At 41.2% G+C, this 19,101-nt stretch overlaps 1 protein-coding gene across 9 annotated transcripts in view; it reads left to right on the top strand.

Annotated features, from left to right (window-relative positions):
- PDK3 (pyruvate dehydrogenase kinase 3) overlaps positions 1-3,776 on the top strand; it is a 101,046-nt gene extending 97,270 nt beyond the window's left edge. For 6 of the 9 annotated variants that reach the window (XR_009050482.1, XR_009050480.1, XR_009050481.1 and 3 more), the window contains 2 exons: positions 1,615-1,838; positions 3,082-3,776. Coding sequence is in view for 1 of the 9 variants with exons in the window: in XM_057719260.1 (XP_057575243.1) it covers positions 3,082-3,112 (31 nt within the window). In the remaining 8 variants the exon portion in view is untranslated. The remainder of the gene's footprint in view (positions 1-1,614; positions 1,839-3,081) is intronic. The other 3 variants (XM_057719260.1, XM_057719259.1, XR_009050478.1) reach the window with 2 other exon arrangements.
- Positions 3,777-19,101: the final 15,325 nt, after the last annotated feature.

The following is a 19,101-nucleotide window of genomic DNA, read 5'->3' as shown; positions in this document are numbered from 1 at the left end:
TTTCATTGAATTTGTCCCCCTTTCCCTGTATCTCCCATAAACTAGAAGTTCATCTAAAGGCTCAATGGAGCATTTTTTGCTAAAATATTTCATGAATACTATTGCAGAATTACACTATGAGACCCATGATGTCTGGTTGGTTGACCCACCGTTAGTAACGTTAAGACTGACCATAATTCCGATGATGGCTGTCTGAGCCCTCCGTAGCATAGTTAATTTTCCCTTCTCAACCAGAAGGTAATTTGCATAGTGTTATTTTGGCACCTTGCAATCATCACCTAATGGTTTTTAACACCAATTGATAAATTTGGCTTGAATCAGTAATTTTATTAATCTTTATAAAATTATGAGTCTTTCTGTTAGTATCATTCCATTGACAATTATTAGCTTACATTCTCTTATAAGGTTTTCCATCATCAACTAAGGTCATTATGGTACCTTTTGAAGTACAGTTCCTCCTGGCAAGGCAGGTTAAGCATTTAAATCTTTCCTTTTAATTACCAGTTTTCAGGGTAAGAAGTTGAGTTAAAAACCATCTTAAATGGTGACAAGTGAGTTTATGGCTTTCTCTTTTTTAAGTATTATTATGGATATTATAGATTTTTATTGCTTTGATATGTTTTGATCAATATTTAACACATGTATATAAAGTCTACAAATCTTAAGTTTATAACTTGATCAATTTTTACACCTATATTTCTAACACCCGAAAAGGCCACTTTCTAGTCATTGAAAAACACAAAGTCAAATCCTTTGTGTTGCATTGATAAAACTGTATTCATCTTTTTTTAAAATTTATTTATTTATATTTTTGTTTATTTTATTGGCTGTGTTGGGTCTTTGTTGCTGCACATGGGCTTTCTCTAGTTGTGGCAAGCGAGGGCTACTCTTCATTGTGGTGGGCAGGCTTCTCATTGCCATGGCTTCTCTTGTTGTAGAGCACGGGCTCTAGGCGCATGGGCTTCAGTAGTTGCAGCACATGGGCTCAATAGTTGTGGCTCACAGGTTCTAGAGCACAGGCACAGGCTCATTTGTTGTGGTGCACGGGCTTAGTTGCTCCGCGGCATGTGGTATCTTCCTGGGGCAGGGCTCGAACCCATGTGCCCTGCATTGGCAGGTGGATTCTTACCCACTGCGCCACCTAGGAAGTCCCCTGTATTCATCTTTGAAAGGTTCCTTGCTTTCTGGACCAAGATGATGTCCTAGGCTCATCTTACACTTTCCCTCGAATCAGCCATTTTCCTCAAAGACTCCTGTTTCTTTTTAATGGGTATTAGAGACCCTAATCTGGGAGTTGGAGGTGTACATTACACCTTTTCTAGTCCCTTTTCTAGACAGATGTATAAAATATATATCTTTTTTAAAATCATAAGTTCACATTAATATTTTTTATTCGATTTTAACATTGCAATGTTTCTCCCTAATATATTTTAATTGTATATATTTCCTCTTAACGCGAAAACTTTCGTTCCTAACATAGTGCAACAGAAAGGTATTTGTATGCAAATAGAGTTTCTATAGCTTTGTGATTTTGTACCATTATAGTAGCATTGGTCTTTTCTGATGAACAATATATAGGATATCTATACTGATGTTTATTTTTTTTCTATGGAGGTATTGTGATGAACCTCTGCAGTATTGCTGGACTGGCCTCTGACCTCGATGAAATTTAGAAGCGTTTGATTTGTGCACATGAGTGTGAGCATACACACAGGTGTGTGTACACACGTACACACCCTGGCCAAGATTAAGCTAAGTCAGCTTGAAACACCTGGATCAATTTCCCTTGATTCCGTTTTCAATCCAAATGTACGTCAAGCACCATGTTGGGCATCAGTGTAAGCAATTAATTCCAGCTATGGCTCCGGTAGGGGGTTGTTTGGGGAGCACAGAAGCAGTCTTTATAAGCATTAAGGTCCACTTGGATTGTAAAAGGATGGCTTTAGTTGAATATTATTTTACAACTTATTTAAAAGCTTTAAATAGTTTAGTAGGTTGTATACTAATTAAGTATGAGTCTTCATTTCTAATATCTTATTAGACAAATTTTAGCAGAAAGCAGTTTTTAAGATTCTAAAATGGTTAGCCTGACACTTAAATTATACTTTGGGGGCAACCCTGGGAAAGTATTTAGTGGGTGTGGTAAATTCACTAGGTGAATGAGAAATTCTAAGAAAATTTATTTTCTAAGCAGATTTTTAATTACAGCTTTACTGAGATATAATTCACATAACCATAAAATTCACCCTCTTAAAGTGTACAATTCAGTGGTTTGCAGTACATTCACAGAGTTGTGTGATCCTGTTATCAAGTCCAAGCTCATTCTGCTCGCTGCACAACAGACCAATGAATCAAAGACAAGGTGTTGAGGCAAGGAATACAACTTTATTCAGAAAGCCAGCAAACTGAGAAGATGGCAGACTAATGTCTCCTTAAAAACCATCCAGTTGGGGTCTGGGTGCCAGTTTGTTTTATAGAATCAGAGAGGGAGAGGCTGTGGGGAAGTAAAGTGAAAGGGCCATCAGTCTTACAAAAGATCTCCGGGAATAACCAGCCTCAGTGAGGGGATATGTTAATTGCAGCCATTCGCACAGGCGGGCAGGGCAGAGTGTCTGCCTGTGAGCTGAACAGAGGCATTTTAGCCTAACATTCAGGCAGAGGAGCAGTGTTCCGGGAGGCAGGCCATCATGTATGATTATAATAACAAAAGCAACAAAAAGCAAAGGTTAAAGTCAAAGAAACAGATCTAACATGGAGTCCGATTGTTACTGTATACGGTAACAATCCTCAGCAGTGTCTAATTTTAGAACATATTCACCATCCCCCAAAGAAATCCCATACCCATTAGCAGTGATTCCTCATTTCTAATCAGGTTTTTAACTGAGAGGAAAGAACTGTTTTAAAGTACATATAAATCATTAACCGGGAATTCATTTTCTGTAGTAATCATAGAGAATAATTCTGAGATAAGACACAGGTTTTTGAATCATCACTATTAACTAAATGCTCTAAGTCTCGGTTAAAATCGAGAAAGTTGTCCACATAAACTCACTGTGGATATTCCCGTTATTTTCTTTGTAGGGACAAGATCAAGACTAACAGAACTTTGTAAAGAACTGAATGCTTCGGTCCTCTCCATGAAGAGAAGATGGTCTTCTGCAAGTCACCCAGAAAGAACTCCTTTCCTCCACCAACTCTGCGTGTGGCACTATAGTTAATCCAGTGCTTGAATGTGTATTTTCTCCGTATGAGCTGGACCTTTTCCACAGAAGTTTTCTGTAGCTACTTCAGATCTTCCACTAAAGTAGTAACTCGAGTCATTTTTCGTAGTACGTTGCAGTGGTTTGGTTGGCACCTGACAGAAGGGGGCACAGAGCCTCATTAGTGCTCATGTCTTCATACCTCTGTCCTGGTTATCATAGAGTATGTACAGTCTCCCCAGATGTCTCAGCTCCCTCCCTGTTCCAGCCCATCTCTCCTGTTGCTCTCTGAGACCAAATACCATGTTTGTCGCAAACCACCAGCTAAGGCCTGGGGAGCCTGGAAGTTGAAGACATCAGCTGAGCATATCTTGATAATTAGATTCCAAGGCCCTTCCTCTCTCTCAGGCATCCCTCCTCACTCTTTGATTTAGATGTTGGCCTTCTTCCATCTGACCAGATTCTAATTGTGAGGTGTGGGTACTTTCTTGTTAGATCTTCCTCTTGGATGCATAGATTTTATTTTGAAATTCTTTTGTGTACTTCCATTCTGTCGATTAAAGCATACCAAAAATTGTCTTGGAACTTTTCACTTAACTGCTTGATTTTAAAGATCTTAAGTGAAAAACTACCTTCTAGTCATTATCTAGTTTATAAAGAGTGGGAAGTGGAGTTTTTATGCTTATGTAACAATTTTACCACTAAATACTGTCCTTTTGTCATGTTATATTCCTTTGTAGTTTTCTAAGTCCCTGTGTGATGCACTTTACTAGTTTGAAGGGAAAAGTTCTTTCTAGTTTATTTTGAAAAATGCCCCAGGTCTTTATAATTTACATTTTCATGAAGTGTAGCCAGTTTTAGGATTGTCAATCTGATTTTCACCATCCTTTACTTTTTGCTGAAAGGTGGACTTGGCAGAGGACTTTGGGTGAGGAAAGAGGAGCTGCGTTACATTTACCCTTAGAAACAGAAGCTATCTGAGAGTCTGGATTAAAATCCATAACTTATACAGCTCCACAGGATGTGTTTCTCTTCACTATAATTTTTCATATACTTATCATCCAGTTTGACTTCTGCCCTCTTTTTTAACATCCATATAAATGTTTCCATCCAGTGTTTAAGTATTGAGTCTACTCATTTAGAAGCTGTCACTTGTAAAGTATTCCTCCTCCTTTAGTCCCAGTGGGTGTTTTCTCCTGGGTGGAGTTGTGCTCTGACCAGCTGCACTTGGGTTGATAGTATCTGTTTCTCTTAGTTCCACCGAATCAGATATTCATTCACTTTATTATGTTACCTGAGCTCGTGATAATTCCTTCATCTTTAGAAAGGCCTCATCTCTTCCATCCTTCGAAGGCTCTCATCAGGGAACTCATAATCAGTCAGGTAAGAAAAAGACTGATGTACTTCCAAGATATGGGAGATGAGATGGTCCGTATGCAGGCCTGTTTTTTGAGGATTGAGTCAGTGTCTTGGGAATGGGGTTGTTCCATATGATTATGTCCTTGTGGTATAAAGATGTAAAAATAATGACCCTTTGTGTTTAAAGACCCCTGCTTTCTTATAAATGTCAGATCGTTTAACAGTATCTTACCTGGCCTCCATTTCCAGCCATGGCCCTTTACACTTTCATGTGTGATATACTGTAGGGGAAGGAGGCAGCAGATTCGGGAGTGTTCCCTCCTGCCCTGTTCCGGCAGTGTTTTACTGTGTGCTTGAGGAAGGCCCATTGATCGTTATGCCCTCACAACAAGCTCCATATAAAGGTTGGAGATGGAAAAGCTGATGTGAAAAAAGCCTATCACATTCTTCCCTTTATAGGTCTTTTTCAAAAGTAAAGATTTCTTTTAGTGTTTTAATAACTTAATTGGCAGTCCTTTGCTGATATACTTTCTGGCTTACTCATATCCATCTGACCCAAGGACAGTCTTGCCTCTCCTGTCTTTGTTTTCTGAATTAAGAAATGAGCTTTGCTTCCAAAGCAACCATAAGAAGAGTTTCGGGAACATCTTGCATCCACACAGTTTAGCTACCCCAAGTATTCATTTATCCTTTTTGTTGGCTGTACATCATTCTCTGAACTTAGGTGCATCCCTCTGGCTGTTTGCTATGCTTCGTCTCTGTGTATCTGGTCACATTTATACTTGTTGTAATGTACATAGACATTAACTGTTTTTCAGCTCAATTTGCTTAATTCTCCCAATTCCCCTGTGTTTCCTGTCATTTACTCAATTTTGTTTTAAGTATTTGGGGACAGCGCCTACTATTGGAAGTAGTACCTGGCACATAGGTGCTTAATGAATATCAGTTGAATCAGGGAATGGAAATTGACAGACATTTACCTCGGATGGTGGGAAACATCTTTCTCGGTTCTTAAACCATCTTTGTTTCCAAATTAAAAATCATTCAGGTCAGGAGCTGTGGAAGCACTGGATTTCTGTTTTATAGTGCTAAGGGGTGACTTGAAAATGGAGAGAAATGAAAGGAAGGAAGTAGGGATGGATCCACGAGGGCCTTCTGGTCCTTTCTTTGTCTCTCAGTGACAGACTTTGACTCCTTAATATAGTAGGTTCTTTCCATCCAATCAGGTGACATGATTTTATACCCTTGCTTATAGATTCCAAAGAACTTGCACATACAGCATCCTGTTCGATCATTCCGATGCCGTGTGGTGGACCATGCAGGTATTATCTCTGTTTTTCATGAGTTCCAAAGCAGTTCAGTGGTTTGCCACAATGGCATGGAAGAACCAAAGTGAGTAGTTGGGTCTTCTTGTTCCTAGGCCTATGCTCTCAGCAGTGCACCAGGTAATTAGTATTATCTCTTTTGAGGAATTTCTTGGGTATATTAACCGTCAAGGGTAAGATGTAACCAAAATTTTTCTGTAGTGTCAGAGAATTTCACTCAAGAGAGATTTTCTTTTGTGTGTTTTCATTTTGGCACAGTTAGAGGAGATAATCAAATGGACTTGGCGGCTTTTACCTAGAAAGACAGGCGACTTTAAAGTGTATAACTGTAGGTAATTACTGGCGTTATTTAGACTTAATTCTATGTTTGAATGAACTCAGTGCTTGCTGCCAGCCCTCTCATACAAAGACTCCACATTTGAGAGTCAATGCTTTTATCTTTCGGCGGACTGGATTACAGCTTCAGCTGGATTTTCTCGCATAGTTACAGATGCTTTTCTGTTGCCATCTTTTATGAACAGTAACTTGGCTGGCTATCAGATTCTTGGATCACATCTTTTTCCCTCAGTTCTTTGGAGACATCACTCTATTGTCTTCTAGTGTCTGGTGGTTCCGAGAGGGCTGAGTCCAGACAGATCTTTCTTCCCCTTTGGTAGATGACCTGCTTGTTTGCCCTGAGTACTTATGATTTCTTGTTTATGTTTGAAATGCAGTAACTTCATTTGAGTGTATCACGGGGCCGACAGTTATCTGTTGGCTTTTTCCTATATGCAGTGAGCATCAGACATTGACATTCAGACCTTCCTATGTTTCTTATCTGTTTCTTGGTTTTCTCGTTCAGCAGTTTGCCCCTATGTTGGCTCTCTGTTATCTGTCCTTCACATTTATCTTTCCTTTGATTGCTTTGGTCTCCTTGTCTTTCTTCCTGCTGTGTGATTTTTTTTTTCCTCAGGTCTTAACCTCCCGTTTCACTGACTCCGTTTTCTGTGGTATGGATTCTAGGCCTCAGTGCTTGCCATGTGGCTTTAACTTCTGCTACAGTTTTTTTTTCTCTGTGTCTTTCCTTAGCTCTGCCAGCTTTTTCTCTCATTGTGTTGTCCTCTTTGACTCCTTATTTCGTTTCTTGGAAAGCTGAACTATGTTTTCATGCTTTCTGAAATGATTCTGTTTCCAGGGTGTGTTTATCTGTCTTTTGCTTCTTTCATTCCTTTTCTTCTGTGTTATTTTGCTCTTTTCTTGTTGCAGAAGTATCATGATGGCTTTTTTTTCTGTTTATTTTTTGGTCTTTGCATGGGACCAGTTCTGTCTGCCAAGAAGAGTGTGGATAAATCCTCTTTTTACGAGTGAGACGTGTTTGATCACCTGAGCCCCTGAACTGTAAGGCTGGACGTTGATGGGATCTAATGGCAGAGGCTGTCTTTGTTTTCCATTCTGCTATCTGGATGCAGGGGAAGAGGAGTGAAGCAAAGCCTCCATGAAGTGCCTTCCGGGGACACTGTTGAATCCTCTGCCCTGGGTGGCTGGGTCCCACTGGGGGAGAGAATTTCCCTCACATTTCCCCATTTCCACTACATGTCACCCCAGCAGGAGTGTGGTGAGTTCATCCCTCTGCTCTTCTGGATTACATGTAGTCAGTGTTCGTGTATTTGGCTCCTGAGTTACTGTTTCTCTCCTCTTCACACAAACGGCGCACCTGAGATGTCAACCTCCCTTCCTAGGTTTTGCTTCGGGAATCGTGCCCACGCAGTGTGTCCTCAGCTTGTCCTGACTGCCACCAGTCTTTGTTTCTCCAAGTTAAGAAATGATTGGTCAAGTCCTTTGGAACCCGCTCAGCAACTGCCCAGCAACTGTGGCCTGCTTGACAACTTCGAGAACCGCCCTCTGACTAGTCCTCAACTTGGTTGTCAGACACTCCCCTGGAGTCCTGGGTATGGGGTGTTGGCTTTTATTAGCTTCCCCATAGACAGCTTCTTTTTCAGCTTGTTGGATGTGTGTGTTGAAGGGCAGGAACACTTGTATAAACATGAACTTACTCTGCCATCTTCTCAGCAGTCCAGGTGCTTAAACATTGACTTTGAAGATAATGTCCTTCCTAATCATAAGCTATGTGTTAGTCAACAGACAGAACCAATATCGCCATCGGGAAAGCACCATTAATAACTTAATCAATACAGCATTTTTGTTTATTGTTCTTTGTGGAAAGATAACTTTCAGCTCGGGTTCCTAGTCCATCGATTAGAGAGATCAGTACCTTGTGGTTTGAAAAGAGGGGGCACGTGACATTTTAATGAACTTAAAAAGTTACCAGCCATTGACAGATTTATTAGTTAATTAAATATGATGGAATATTTCAAACTAGCACATAATCAGAGTTATCAAGAGAAGTTTAAACTATTTTTTACTAACAGGTTGCTAGTCGAGCTGCCCAACTGAGGGTGGTGACCCTATGAGAGCTTTACTATGACACAGGTTTCCTTACCTTTTTAGCAACCCATCTTAAAATGTGGTTCATTAAGAAATAGAAAGGAGTTACATCCTCGTAAGGATGATTGCTGATATTCATGATTACACATTGAGATGGTGTGTAGGTCTGGGACCTACTGTTATCAAAATTGATATTTCAAAAGTGCATTTATAGGGGGATCACAGATGGGGGGTGTTATTTGTAGGACTGAAGCCTCCTTTCCTCAGTGGGCAGGGTATTCCACTGGGCACACCTTCCTCACCTTCAGAGCCGAGCATACCGATCAAGGAGCAGGAGTGACAGCCTTGCTCAGTGCACCTAACTCCACCCTGTGCAGCGCCTTCCCCTCAGGTCAGAGTCTTGGCCCTGGTTCCGTCCTGGCATGAAGTGCAGGATGGAACACATATCTACGTGTGATGGACGAAGGAAGTGAAGGTGGTGACAGAGGAGTCGTAGGAAGGAAAGCCATGTTCATTCCTCCCTTTAAATAATAGCGAGTGTCTCCAGCGTGCTAGAAACGCCCAGTGCTAGACACATGGCAGTGGTGACACAGACAGGAGTCCCGGCCTCTTGGGGCTCACGTTCGGGTGGGGGAGTCAGACGAGACACTCAACAAGGAATGTTTCTAGTCCAGTTGGGAGAAAACTAAAGGCGGGAAGGGGGTTGCAAGAGACAAGTAGTGGTGGGGGGAGGACACCGAACCCCGTAAATGTTGTTTTCATCATCGTAGACGGGTGTGTTCCTTAGACGAGGATGCGTTGGTGAGCCCTGAGTTCTTGTCTCCTTTGTGTCTGTTCCTCTGCATCTGGAGAGGCCGTCTTCCGGGTCTGGCTCCGCGGGGCGCTGCTGCTTTGGGTCCAGGAGCAGGCTGAGTCCTTTGCATTTCGTTGTCTCACTGGCCAGCGGGAAACGGTGGTCAAATAAGAGCAGCTAGCTTTGATGGTCACGTTGCGCTGAATGGTGTGGGCTGCTGTTTCCTCATAATGAAAATGCAATCAGAGCAGGTTCCAGATGTGTCTTTGTAGAACTTCAGAAATCGTGGTTGAAACCAAATCTTCCCACTTCCAGCTTCTGGATGATGATGCTGGAGTGAAAATAGCTGCTTGTCAGGAGGAGAGACCCTCTTTAACACTCACGAACTGGTATGAGGAGTGGAGGAAAGGATTAGCCGAGGAGGCTTCCCTCTCAAGTCTGCAAGTTGGCATTAGCTGTGTTCAACCCCCAAAAGGAATAAAATTAAATGACAGCAATATTGAGGTCACAGAATCCTTGAGAAACCTTTGTTTCTGCCTTTCCATCTTCTGTCTCTAAAACCTGGACTCGAATTGCCCAGGATCCCAGTGATGGGGTCAGTAGAACCAGGACACAGGCAGCTACTTGTGTTGGGACACAGGTGGCTCTTGATGGCAGTCCCACTCCCTCAGAGGCAGCAGCAAAGCCGGGGAGGACACTTTTGGTTTTCTGACACCTGTCTATCTGGTCCAAGGAAGGGTAGAGCCGAGTGCTGGAGCAGGAGATGGGATGAGTTGAATTATTCGCATAGGTAGAGCCAATTTGTCACCCTTTAAATTGGCTTATTTGCGTGTAAATGAAAGCACCTTAAGGCATCAATACTGAAAGCCTTCACACAAATGTCTGATACAGTTAAGTGCCTGTATTAAAAGAAAGCTCACCCCTTATCTCACATTAATATCCTCGCAGTGTTGAATAAATCCATAATAGTATTTGACTTCTCGTCTCTGTATCCTTTTCCCTCCAGCACTGCTGACTCTGCAGGGGCGGCTCACTTCCCAATTTGAAGTGGTGACTTCAGTCTTTGATGGAGTCTGCACATCTCTTGAAAAGGATAAGCAGTAGAACTTGATGCCTGGAGTCCCACGGTCCAATTTGGACTCTTGGCAATATTTGTGGTGGGATTTTTTTTTTTAATGTTAGAGAACTGATTAGTAGATTTGTGGTAATAGTGAATCCAGGAAGCTTGCAGTGAAAAGAGGATGAACTTAACCTGAAAACTATTTCTCTGTTCTATAAATCTTTCAGTGACATTTGGATTAATCAAGCATAATTAAATGTAGTTAGATTTTTGTCAGATGGTAGTTCAAAATAATATTCATCTATGAAGAGGGTAATATATTCTGTAGAAATTTTATTAAGCACTTTAGTTAAGCAAACACTAAGGAGAACAAAATCAGCCTCAGGAAGGTTAATTACTAAAAAAACAAAGTATAGTAGATTATGTAAATCATTTTAATTTTGAATACCATGGCTTGAGCTTTAATTTACATAGAGAGGTATTTTGGATTCGTTTTTCACATCACATTTCCAAAAGTACAAAATTGCAATTGCATTCTTTAAAAGTTCTCATCATTTGAGGATTCCATTAAGTTTGCTTAACTTTTTCATGTTATACTTTCCAAAACTGAAGAATTACAGTTGCATTCTTTAAAACGCAACTATTTTGGGATTCCACTAAGTTTGTTATAATTGTAAGAAGTGTATTTTTATTTCTGTACCTTTAAAGAGAAGTATCGGGAGGGAGAATGTATGTGAAAGCATCCTGCCCGTGCCTGGCCTCTCCCTAAATAAAATGAAATTTTTTTAAAAGGTAAAACAGAAGAGTTTACACTATAATGATAAATCTTTTTATCTTAGTAGTTTCTTTAAAAGGAAAAGTAAAGAGATCAAATTGATTTTATAAGTTATATTTTTTTGTACTCAGAGAATTACATTTTCACTACCCTTGCATGTCTCAGGGAATAGCCTTTGATAAGAATCCCCATGAAAATCTCTGAAAGTCTCTCCCGGTGTGCTCAGATTTCATAGTTCTTGTCTAAATTTCTAGAGCTAGAGCTTCAAAAGTATTGTCATCTCAGGAACACAAGATTACCCAAGAAGCTTGAACTCTGCCCTTATCAGCACTCAGATTCTGTGTCCTTTCAGGCTTTTTCATAATAAAAGGATACCTAAAAGTCCTTTGTTTAGTAGGTATACGAAGACCTGTTTATCGCTCTTCTCTGAGATTTTCATAGAAAAATCCTGCAATTTGATTTTGTTTGATAATTTTGCTTCTTGGCTTTTCAGTGAAGATTGTTTCCCATTGGAATTGAATCCTTTTGGGATGATAAAATTTCACTTAAAAGCACATTCTATTAAATAATTCTAACTTTTGCCAACCTCAGAGGGCCTGCTCACTTTGCAAATGGGCCAAAACAGCACACATGTCAAAGATCATATATACTCTAAGCAATATGTGCGCCCCGCAGTTAGCAAGTGAAGAAATGTCTAATCCTGGCACTTATGACTGGTTTAATGGCTCTTCAGTTCATCTCTGCCTTCCAAATGGGTTGAAAATGGCACATTTAGGATGGAATGCTTATTAATAACAGAACTACTTAATGTTTTAAAATATTCTTACCTTGAGATTCTTTTTGAGAGAAAATGGAAAGAATCTTAACATTGAGTTCTGTTTGGGCTCTTCTCATATGCCAGGCATCAAAAAGACAATGACGAAAGTTAAATCTGGTTAGAAGTCATAGGCATTTGCTGTTTAGCCATGCTTGATGTACAAGAGGAGTGGTGACGAGTTGGTGAAAACAGGCAGGAGGAGTATGAAATGGTATATTGCTGTTTATAATGCATCATGGCACCCCTTTCTTATAAATTCCATTTTCTTTTGTCATTTGAACTTGGTAATATCCATGGGAAACCTCAATCAGTATTTTAAAAGGCACTATATATTACATTAAGAATTGGCCTGTGCCTTTATCTGAAACACTGCTGAGGTTACTCTCCCTCATGTTTAATTAGAACAAAGGTTTTAGAATAATTACAGCTAAAGCCTTTAACTAGGGATCTGAAAACACCGGAGACCGCTCGCCATTGGAGACGGACCAGGCTGGCTCGCAGGCTTCGCAGCCTGGCTTGCCGATCGCCATCAGGGCACAGGTTTTGCCTGGCTGTCATAACCAGAATGAAACCTAAAATGGAAGGGGCTTGCCAAGACCCTGTATCTGCTCCCCTTTTCTCTAGCTGCCTGTGTAACTCTTCTGGGGAAAGCATCACGTAAAGTCCTTTGATATCTTGCTTTTTACTTTTAAAACTCCTGTTAGAGCTGGCACGTGAATTTGATCAATAAGTTGTGCATATGCTTAAAATTCTTTTTTTAGACCAAACTAAATGTATCTTGGCTCTGAGTAGACAGCCAAGGCAAGGTTTTCCTAAAAAAATATAAAGTATTATGTGTTTAAAAAATGCAAGTTGGCTGTATTCAGTATTGGAGGAACCGAGCTCTGTTTCCTCTTCCTCTGTTTTTGTTGTGTTCGTGTTATTATTCTGTCCTGTCGCTGTGCTGCACTGGAACCAAATGCTCCACTCTGAGTAAAACCCCAGGCTGTGAGGTTTTGAGTCCGTCCTGGACAACGTGACACACGTTTTAGGAGAGTGAACCATATCACTTTAGCATCCTGGCTAACCCTGATCTCTGCAGAATTCCTTGGTGTTTAAAGGCATCTGAGGTTGTAATCGCCGCTTCAGGTTTATATACTCATCATGCCATCTGTTGCTCTAAGTTCACATCCTCACAAAAGTACTAGAGTGCTTCTAACTTCAGTATTTCCCAGATTTACAACAGAAGTTGTGAAAGCCTAAGAAATGCTTGAACCAAATAAGAAAATTCAACACAGAGTAAAATATACCATTGTGAACTTATTTAATGCTACATTGAAATGTAAAGTCACTTGGCTGATTTTTTTCATCATAACTCCTTAACTCATAAAAGCAATGTGTAAACTGGGAATGTAGCTGATTTAACAAGAGAAGAAGAGTAACGTATATATGAAATGAGAGTTCATTACAATGTTTGTACTCCTAAGTCCAAATCTGACCTGGTTGGCTTTGGGCATCTGTCAGCTTAGTTACGATGAAGTGTACGTGTGTGTCCAGTGTTCACAAGCTGCCTCATGGTTCGTAGTGGGAAGCCCGGCCCTTCACATTCTGTGCTGTTCTGTGGCCTGGCTGGTACACACTGTCACAAGTGAAGAATGGTTCACTTTGGTTCGAGGTAATTCGTCATTCCACGTTCCATGGAGAAAAGCGTTTTATTTTTGTGATTGTTGGAAAAACATGACCGGGGAAGTGTGTGGCTCGGATAATGTTCCCCATCAGTTGCGGAGCCATGTGTGGTGTGTGTCATAGCCAGACGAGTCCTGGAGCACGTGGACAATTCTGTACCACAGTCATCGAACAATAAAGTGATAGCTGTGTTTCACTGTGTGTGAGTGTGGTCTTTTCCTAAGCTCTTGTCTGTAGTCTCATCCCTTCCACCTGTAAACTCTGCCTTCTGTTCGCTCAGTTTCTGAAATTCAGTACATGGATAGCACCAAGCACCTGGTAAGTTGCTGGGAATGGACAAGAGTACTTTTTAAAATTCTTATGATCACTCAAAGGGAAAACAGATTCTTTGGATTCTCTGTGGCAGGGAACATAGAGCTCACCTTTTGGGGGAATGTCCTATTGGCAACATAAAGAAACTGCTTAACAGTAAATCGTTATAGTAGTATTTTTCATAATATGATCCAGGGATTGGAGAAAGGGGACCATATAATATATTGGCCAAGCCAGGACACTTTTGACAGAAAGATCACTATTAATAATTATGCTGTAAACAATGTAAACAGGTGTAAACCGGGACTGTTCTGGGCAAATTGGGCTTGACTGGCCATGGACCCACCTATACCAGAATTACCTGAGATGCTGGTTAAATGCAGATTCCTGGGCTCTGCCTCAGCTCTTTTATTCAGATTGTCTGGGGTGGAGGCCTAGGAATCTTGATTTTAACAAATGCCCCAGGGGAATTCTTGAAAAAATGTAAGTTGGAAACTGCTGTAATATGGAATATGCACAAGATAAAAAACTTGAAGTGTTCAATTAAAGAGCCGTTCGTTCCATGGTCTCTTCTGAGGAGCTGGTGCAGCACTGACACCAGAACCCAGTGTCTCCAAAGACACTTGACTGCAATTAGGTACTTCCTGAGTAACTAAGAGATGGAGTCTTTGTGTTGTTTACCAGTGTGTCATTCTTTTACTAAGCATTCAGTGGTGAATGGGTGTCTTTTTAAAATTTGGGAGCCATGTAACTGCTGTCCTGTGTACTCATCACTGAAAATCAAAACTTTTAGAAAGTTTGAGGCAAGAAATGGGTTTGGATGCTTCTTGGGGAGTGTTAATGTCAGAAAATCAGCATGTTTGCCTTGGTTCCACTACCAGCTAGCTGTAAACTGTGCTTTAGTTTCTTTATCTATTAAATTAGGGAGTTGCACTGTATGGTTCCAAGGTTCTTTCCAGGTCTGATGTTATAGGGCTCCCTTTGAAATCTAAAATGGGAAGCACTTATTAATCAACTGCTTTCATGTTGTGCTCTATCTTGCCCAAAGAATACCAAACCACTGATTCTTGAAAGTGACAGTGGTTTTAGTTAGAATTTTTCAATTGTCCATCTGTATTTTACTAACAGTCACTGTGTTAACTAACGCATTATTCACAACTGGGGAAGAGCATTCTTGTAGCAGCCACTCCTGCCCTGTTTGTTTGTTTGTTTGTTTGTTTGTTTGTCTTGTACTGCTTTCTTTTTTAAGCTCTTTTTTGGAATATAATTGCTTTACACTGTTGTGCCAGTTTTGGCTGTACAACAAAGTGAATCAGCTGTATTGGTACATATATCCCCATATCCCTTCCCTTCCGCGACTCCTTCCCACCTTCCCTATTTCAGCCAAGTCATCACCCGTCATCGAGTTGATCTCCCCATGTTATGCAGCAACTTCCCACTAGCTATTTTACATTTAGTAGTGTATATGTGTCAGTGCTACTTTCTCACTTCGTCCTGGCTTCCCCTTCATCCCCCCTCCCCCGCCCCTTGTCCTACATCTGCATCTTTATTCTTGTCCTGTCACTGGGTTCATCTGTACCATTTTTTTAGATTCCATATATATGAGTTAGCATACGGTATTTGTTTTTCTCTCTCTGGCTGACTTCGCTCTGTATGACAGATTCTAGGTCCATCCACCTCACTACAAATAACTCAGTTTCATTCCTTCTTATGGCTGAGTAATATTCCATTGTATACATGTGCCACATCTTCTTTATCCATTCATCTGTGGATGGGCATTTAGGTTGCTTCCATATCCTGGCTATTGTAAATAGTGCTGCAGTGAACATTGTGGTACATGTTTCTTTTTGGATTATGGTTTTCTCAGGGTATATGCTCAGGAGTGGGATTGCTGGGTCATATGGTAGTTCTATTTGTAGTTTTTTGAGGAGCCTCCATACTGTTTTCCATAGCGGCTGTGCCAATTTACATTCCCACCAACAGTGCAGGAGAGTTCCCTTTTCTCCACACCCTCTCCAGCATTTATTGTTTCTAGATTTTTTGTTGATGGCTATTCTGACTGGTGTGAGGTGATACCTCCTTGTGGCTTTGACTTGCATTTCTCTAATGATTAGTGATGTTGAGCATCTTTTCATGTGTTTTTAGCCATTTGCATGTCTTCTTTGGAGAAATGTCTAGGTCTTCCGCCCATGTGTGGATTGGGTTATTTGCTTTTCTGGTATGAAGCTGCATGAGCTGCTTGTATATTTTGTAGATTAATCCTTTGTCAGTTGTTTCATTGTCCTGCCCTGTTTTTTTTTTTTTTAATTTATTTATTTGTTTAGTTTATTGGCTGTGTTGGGTCTTCGTTGCTGCACACGGGCTTTCTCTAGTTGTGGCAAGTGGGGGCTACTCTTCATTGTGGTGCGTGGGCTTCTCATTGCGGTGGCCTCTCTTGTTGCAGAGCACGGGCTCTAGGTGCGTGGGCTTCAGTAGTTGTGGCACGTGGCTCAATAGTTGTGGCTCACGGGCTCTAGAGCGCAGGCTCAATAGTTGTAGCGCACAGGCTTAGTTGCTCCGCAGCATGTGGTATCTTCCTGGGGCAGGGATCGAACCCATGTCCCCTGTATTGGCAGGCGGGTTCTTACCCACTGCGCCACCTGGGAAGTGCTGTCCTGCCCTGTTTTGAAGTTCAGGAAGTAAGTATGGTTTAGACTCACAAAGAGACTCTCACTCAAGAGTCCATGAGTCCATGAAGCTGCTGCAGAGCATTGCACTGTAGTGTCTGTTTTTACCTCCTTGTCCTTCATTTCAAAATTCTTTCCAATGGCTTAACAATGCATGTTTACAAATGATTATCTGCTGATGTTTTCATATGTTCATTCGTAATAACACAGAGACATACTCTTTGACCACAGAATAAATCATAAAGCATCCCATAGGAGGGCTGCCTCTGGGAAGGATTGCTGCAGACCACTGTCCACCATTGGAGCTCTATGATGAGCCTACTGTGCTCTAGCTTTGCTGTCCAATAGGGCCGCCACTAGCCACCTGTACACTTAAAATGTAGCTAATTCACCTGAGGCGTTGAATTTTTACTTTAATTGGTACTCATTTAAATTTAGCTAGCCACCTGTGGCAACCATCTTGTAGAGTGCAGCTATATACAGCCATTACACATTGTTAAATATTTTAAAATTAACAACAAGTACCCGGTTTCACCAGTCATTTGGGTGCTTGACAGCACCCTTGTCATTTCTAAATGTTGGTGTTAACATGAGTCCTTTGTCCTCTGCCTACCAGTGACACTTTCATCAACATAATAGTCTCTCTTTGGATAAGAAAATAAGCTGCTTAGCACATCACTTCTCATCTTTGCTACAAAAGGCACTGATGGTCAACCACTTTGAATCCAGTTCTCTCAGAGGCTCACTTTGTTCCCAGAGTTGAAGTATTAACTATAGCCCAGAGGGTCTCAACCTGGCCGCATCGGAATCTCCAAGTCCTGGGCCCCATTTCAGATCCACTGCATCAGATGGTGTGTGGCAAGTCTTTTTTAAAGAGTTCCCTAAAATATTCTACCGTGCGACAGGATTGAAAACCACTGACCAAGTCCAAACCACAGACCAGCCTCTGAGAATAGCTAAAATGCTGGCAGCAGCCAATCCTGTCTCCCTGGCACAGAACAGGCCCAGGGACATTGATGTTCTGTTTAACAGGTAGTTAGAAAATACTTAAAAGAGAGAAAAGGCCTTGTCAATTTGGATTTCGGGCAACTGAGCAGCTTTGCTGTTTCTTTCTGTGCAAGAAACTCTAAGCTAATGCTACTCTTATTGTTTTCTGGCATTCTTGTCCAAACAGAATTTGCTAATGCCCAAACAAAATAAACATGGTAATGGTTTCAACAACAGTGATGGATGCAGTTCCTTAGTAACAGCTTAATATAATAGTGTAATTATTTCTAAAATTAGAGATAATTATTGTCACCTTAGCACAATAATTGTAATGGATCTTCTTACATGAAAACTGCTCTTTTTCTAGGGCTTCAACTGGTAACAAAATAATAGTTTATGAAAGCAGATACTGCCCCATTATCCAGTGAGAGAAGTCCGTCAGCCACCCTGCAATCAAAGAATCTAAGGTGAGACCTCAAATGACCATCTCATCCATAGAACAGCTCTGTCCAAATAGGGGAGTTTATTCCAGGTGAGGCCCCACACCTGTTTGGTAAGGCCTTTAAGGAAAGAGTGTGCTGACACCTTATGACTTAGGTGACTCGCCCAGAGTCTTCCTAGTCACGGGCCAGCTAAGGGATGACATCACCAGCCTCCTCCATTCAGCATTCTCAGTGAGTGGTTTCTCATCAATTGAAAATCTGCTTTAAAAAATCTATTTTTCCTCTTTTCCCCCATGCTGAGTAGCGGTTAGCAATCTTAGCACTCTGGGAAAGTTAGAGCACTCCACCCTCAAAGAGATTAGTGAAAAAAAAAAGGAAAAAAAAATGTGGAATTAGTAAGTCACTAAAGTCACTGTCAAATTCTATTTAGCAGAATCCGAAACATGGGCTGTTCATCAAGAGCTCAGTTAAGTCAGAGGTTGGGCCAGTCAGGAGAGGTCAGAGTTGAGGGTCAAGTTACTGAACTGAAATTGGGGTCAGGGGAGGGATTGTGTCCTCTTCAGTCTTTATATCCCCAGCACCTAGGAGCCCCCGCAAATGTTTTCTGAGTGCTTCAGAGAGGAACGTATGGGAGACCTTAAGTTAAAATGCAGAGCAAAGGCAACCATGGGAAAATAAGTTACTCTAGAAAGAAGCATGGCATACCTTGATACAGGATGGCTGGAAGTGAGTCCCAGCTTACACTGGCTGTGGTCAGCCTCCAAGAACCAGAGAAACAAAACCAAAAGCAAACCAGGGGAGCACAGGTAAGAAACAGATTCTGCCTGATAGCCAGAAACATATTCCTGGGCTGATTTCAGCAAGAATGTGTCCAGCGATCAAAGACTTCAGTTAGCTACCCTTTCACTTCTTGTCTTCTTGGTATAGCCAGGTAAGAATTGGAGGATATGTACAGAGAACGGGGAGGGGAGCTCTTAAACTTTCTCCTCTACCAGCCATGGCTCCGTGTTCATGAGTTGAGGACCCAACACTTCCTCTCCTCATGGACCAATTAGCGTGTTTATTTGGGTCAGACATCTCCCATTATACCTATTTCATGCTTCTCTTGTGGATGTCAAGACTCGAGAAACTTTTAAGCAGGTTCATTGTGAATAGATGTAGGAATGTTAAAAAGAGGAACACGAATCTCTGCATGAGGATCTGGAGAAAGGTTCAAGGGTTTATGACCGTTGTATTCAGTCGCCTTGTGGTAGGTGGAATTATGGCCCCCCAAAG

This window comes from Hippopotamus amphibius, chromosome X (assembly GCF_030028045.1).
Source record: "Hippopotamus amphibius kiboko isolate mHipAmp2 chromosome X, mHipAmp2.hap2, whole genome shotgun sequence".
NCBI classification, from domain to species: Eukaryota; Metazoa; Chordata; class Mammalia; order Artiodactyla; family Hippopotamidae; genus Hippopotamus; species Hippopotamus amphibius.
This window is presented reverse-complemented; position numbering and strand designations above follow the sequence as displayed.